Source organism: Macadamia integrifolia, chromosome 9 (genome assembly GCF_013358625.1).
Source record: "Macadamia integrifolia cultivar HAES 741 chromosome 9, SCU_Mint_v3, whole genome shotgun sequence".
In the NCBI taxonomy this organism is placed as follows: domain Eukaryota; kingdom Viridiplantae; phylum Streptophyta; class Magnoliopsida; order Proteales; family Proteaceae; genus Macadamia; species Macadamia integrifolia.
The window spans coordinates 42,013,641-42,018,640 of NC_056565.1; the positions used below are offsets into that span (position 1 = coordinate 42,013,641).

The 5,000-nt window shown below is 36.6% G+C and overlaps 1 protein-coding gene and 1 pseudogene across 1 annotated transcript in view; one reads left to right on the forward strand and one right to left on the reverse strand.

Annotated features, from left to right (window-relative positions):
• LOC122089795 overlaps window positions 1–708 on the forward strand; it is a 2,697-nt pseudogene extending 1,989 nt beyond the window's left edge.
• Window positions 709–2,234: 1,526 nt separating this feature from the next.
• The window catches only part of LOC122089797 (subtilisin-like protease SBT4.4), a 3,848-nt gene continuing 1,082 nt past the window's right edge, over window positions 2,235–5,000 (reverse strand). Inside the window, exons 3-7 of the mRNA XM_042659477.1 lie at window positions 4,325–4,416; window positions 3,997–4,243; window positions 3,221–3,716; window positions 2,553–2,650; window positions 2,235–2,451 (exon numbers count right to left, since the gene is read on the reverse strand). Coding sequence (XP_042515411.1) covers window positions 2,235–2,451; window positions 2,553–2,650; window positions 3,221–3,716; window positions 3,997–4,243; window positions 4,325–4,416 — 1,150 coding nt within the window. The remainder of the gene's footprint in view (window positions 2,452–2,552; window positions 2,651–3,220; window positions 3,717–3,996; window positions 4,244–4,324; window positions 4,417–5,000) is intronic.

Here is a 5,000-nt window from a genome sequence, read left to right on the forward strand (position 1 = left end):
TAAAAAGAGAACTAAGAAAGAAGAATATGGAAGCTAAGGACACCAGAAACAGAAACAAAAGAGAGGAGGGGACACAACCCACGACCAAGAAGAAAGAATTGGATGTGAAAATTAATGAAAAAATAGCAATTTCATTAAACTTGTTAAAATATAATAAAACGGCTGGAAAGTTTTTATATAATTGTGTGTCTTGAATAGTCAAGCTGGTGTTGTTGTCATTTGGGGCTATCAATTCTCCCAAGAAGGTATCTTCTGTGCTTGAAGCAGTTTGGTTTAAGCTGATGTGGGGATGGACCAAGCTTAATGTGGATGGCTGCTCTATGGATAATCTAGGAAGAGCTTACGCTGGTGGTGTGTTGAGAAACCACAGGGGTAACAATGTGGGTTCATTCAGACAAATTATTTTGTGGAATTTAAAGCGCTGATAGATATTACTATTATTGCTAAGGAGCTGAAAGTTAGTTCCCTTTGGATCGAATCAGATTCGGTGGCTGTGGTGGTGGCGATTCAAAATCTTTCAATTCCTTGGTTCAGTACTCAAGACTGGATCTCAGTTCAGTATTTTTAGCTTCAATCAGATGGAAGATCACCCATTGCTTCTGTGAAGTTAATGGTGTTGCTGATTTTCTTGCTATGGATGCAACTATAAATATTAATTTCTCAGCTCATATCAAATCTAAGATTGCTCATGATGCAGAATCTAGATGATGCAGTTGGGCAATGGATTTAGAAATATCTTTTATTCACTTTCCTTTTTAACTTTTATTTGCTTTCCTTTTTGGAGCTAGAACTAGTTTGGTCGTATTCTTAATTGAGTGAGATTTTTATTGCTTTTAGATTTAGATGCAAGTTTAAATTTGTTTCAGATTAGGAAGGTAGGTTCTTTTGGGTGTCTTTATAAACAACTGTGTAGTCCATTGTGGACAGATTTGAAGTTTTATGAATTGAATGAAATTTTGATATTGAATGTTGGCTTGGTTGCACCATAGCTTTCAATTCCCCTTTCTTCCCTCTCTGAAATTTTCTCTCTATCTTCCCCTCTGAAATCTCTCCTCTTCCCCTTTCCCCCATCAAACGCTGGTTTCTTCTCAACTATTAGTGTTGGACTGTATCACAGTGACCCCTGCTGCCCCGTTTTGAGCGGACGTTGGTGACCCATAGAAGTTGATAGCTCTCCATCTCATCTTCCTTCTTCACCAACTTTTGGGGGTTAGTTCACCATTGAAGGGCGACCCTAAGCCTTGAATCTCAGGTCTGAAAGTGATTCCTACTGTGAGAGATGCATCTGCAGGCCTACCCAAACCTGTACCTGCCGCCCTTGTGATTCCAGGAGTTGAATCTGAACCTAATACTTGACCTGTGGGGTTTATATTGGTGGTTTGATAGAGCTGGGTTATGCAATCCTATACTTGCAATTTCAGCCCAAGCCTAGGCCTGGCCTGTGAGATCCTTCACTTGGAGTAGAGGCAGCCCTCGCTGGTTCTAAAATCTATCGTGGGTGTTGTAGGTTGAAGAAAACCGATTCCCTAAATTTATTAGTAAGGATAGTTATTTATAATTACAAGAAAACCCCTTGTCTCGGAAATTGTGTTCTAATGTCTCCTCCCTTTAGTAATTACAGATTGTCCCTCCTCTTCTAATTTTCTATTTCTGTTTGACGCTAGTATCTATCTCCATCTCTTTTAAGTGCTTAGTTGTTTTTTAAACTATAAGATTGCCCTCAACCCTGAAATTAAGATATTTTATCATTCTTGTGGGCCCTAAGATATCCGATTTCAGTCTTTGGAACCCAGATCCGCATCACTAGGCCTAGATTTCACTTTTGTTAGTTCATAGATTTTCTTTTCCCTACTGATAGTCGTGTCGAAGTTGGGGGAATTAAAATCTTTTCTTGAGTTGTACTCTCTTTTTTATTTTTCTTCTTTTTAATAAAATATCTGATCTTTATCATAAATAAATAAAACAAAATTAAGTAAAATAAAAAATAGTCAACACTTCAGTATATATGCTACATGAGAAAAGCCCAACTACATGTACCTATGTAGAAGATAACAAAACCTACTATTCAGATGAAGGAAAATAAAATACCTATAGCCTCCTACAATGAAAAGTATCATAAGGCTAACATAAGACCAACTTATAAGAAGAGAAATAAATTAATGAATAGAAAATAGAATCCTTCCCAATCACAACAAATATATTGATCATTTGGAGCTGAATTGACTATTGTGAACTTACTTGGTGGAATTTATGTAAGAAATGACCTTCTTTGCAGTTTTGGTGTTTAAATGTATTGCAGGTAAAACGAATACTATAGAATAGTCATCAAATCCATCAACTGAATATATGGCCCCTAGAGCACCACCAAACTTTGCATTTTCTCCTGCAGTTAAGTACGTATCACACACCACAATCTTTCCCTTCACCACATCTCTATCTAAGAAACAGTGTCTGAAACACAAAAGGCAATTATCTTCACTTGTAATTTGTTCATGTAATTAAGAAGATGGAAGAAGCTACTAGTTATCCAAGAGGAGCACTTCATTAATTACCGAGCACTATCTTCATCAGATGTTCCTCCTTCAGCTCCTTTTCCGTATACAATTGGATGGTTTGTTCCATTTAAAGTAAAAGGATTAATGGAATTACCCTGACAACAGAAAAATAAATTTAAATTAAATTAAATTAATTGATTGCACTTTGAACTTGGAGAACAAGCAGTTTCTACTGCTATATATGAACCAATAGCTAGTAAATCTGACGGATGTTGTTCCTCAAGCATGATTCAATTTCACAATATAAAAAGTGAATAAAAAAAATTTTATACTAGGTCGATAATGCATGCCAAGAAATCATATCAAATACAGCATTATTTAAAAAAAAAAAACCATTATATATGATCCCAAACGTATTAAAAGTATAGCCATATAGTTCATCTTATTTAACCATGCATGATTTAGAGTTGAGATCTTTAGACAATGGAGTGTCTTAGATCGAAAAAATCTCAAGGTTGTGTAGATGAGATGACAAATATACTTCAAATCAATAAGGGGTCTAGATGTTTAAAAGACTAAAGTTGCGTTTAGTAAAATTTCTTGGAATGCAATATAGTCATGGAGTTCCAGTTGGTGCTACTACACTAAGGCAACCTTCTTTCCCTCCCCCCTCAAATAAGCAAGCAAAAGAAAGAGACTGATAAAGACTGCATAATGATTCTTACCATGATGACCTTTCCATCCCCAAGGATAACCTTATCAATGATTTGGCGGTCTGTACTGCTTGCTGCTACAGACAGTATCCAAGGTGCAACACTTCCGGTTGATCGCTTACTAGGACCAGTATTTCCTGCAGACTGTGATGTGAGGATGCCCTTCTGCATTGCATGAAATGCACCAATTGCAATGGAATCTGAATCGAAATCAAGGAATGCACTCGATCCTGCCGAGATTGAGATGATATCCACTCCATCCGCAATGGCATCATCAAAAGCAGCAAGGACAACACTTCCATCACAACCACCTCGTTCAATGCAAACTTGGTAAGCTGCAATCCTTGCCGATGGTACACCTCCTTTTGCATTCCCTTGGGCCAACCCATAAAATCCCACATTAGATACTAAGTTACCAGCAACTGTGGAGGCTGTATGTGTCCCATGTCCTTGTGTGTCCCTCACTGAATTAGTTATATTTGAGTAGAATCGAGCACCAATGATCTTGCTATAAAAGATTCATGGATCATTGTAGAGATAATCTATAATTTTCCGTGTTCTAGATAAGATATTAAGAGAGCTGTGAATCTTTACGTACATGAATGTATGTGAACGTCCCTGATCCGTGGATATAGCATCTATTCTCCTCATTTAATAGATGCTATATCCACGGATCAGGGACGTTCACATACATGAAGATTCACCGGATTCAGACATTATTATCAACCAAATCAATGCATATCATATAAATGGAAGTAATAGAAACGACATCAAGCTAAGAGAATTACTTGTTGCATGTAAAATTATTGCCTCCTTTACAAACACCCTTCCATTTTTTAGGAGGAGGGCCAAATCCTTCGTCACTAAAACTTTCAGATTCTGGCCATATTCCAGTGTCTAAAACACCAACAATAAGATCACTCTCAGCCCCAGCTATTCTTTTCGCAGCCTTGGATAAACCAATGAAGTCCCAAGACCTAGTTGTATGAAGTTGGATAGTTCTACTTGGGAAAACAGATACAACACCTTCCTTACCTGACATGACACTAAAGATATTATGATAATGTTTAAAGCTGAAACATATTTTAGAAATTAATGACATTTGGTAATACTAACTGGCAAGCTTTTGTCTCTCTTGTTCATTGAGCTTTGCTGCAAATCCATTAAAACTTCTATGATAGCTTCGCACAAAGTTGTCAGTTACTGAGCTGCACAAAGAGAGAGATATATTGGTCAGAATCTTGTCTTTTGTATACAGGTTAATATCAACGTAACCCAACCAACCAGGTCATATAGAATTGTAATCATTCTACGCGGTTACAAAAAATATCATTATAATACTAATATGGCAATCACAATATAGAACAAAATTTAGCTACTACCCAGGTTGTAGCCAACTCCTGTGGCAGCCAAAGAAATGGAATCTTAAAGGACATTTTGAAATATTCTTAAACCTAGGAGGGTAATTGTGAACCAGGGGAAGTGAATTATTCCACTTCTTTGGCTACCGATAGTGGTTGCAACTAATTGACTGGAACTTGGGTAGCAACCAAATTTTTTTCTACAATATATATTGCATCTTATAGTAAGAGGTCAACATTCCCCCAAAAGGGAAAAAAAAACATCATTAGAACAGTCTTATTGTAACGGAGCATGACCCTTCTTTTTTTTATACACCAACGTTGGCGCTTCATATGGCAGATGCAAAAGCTACAAAAAAAAAAAAAAAAAAAAAAACTATTCAAAGCTTTAATTAAAAAATAAATAAATTAATAAAGTTCCATACAAGGCC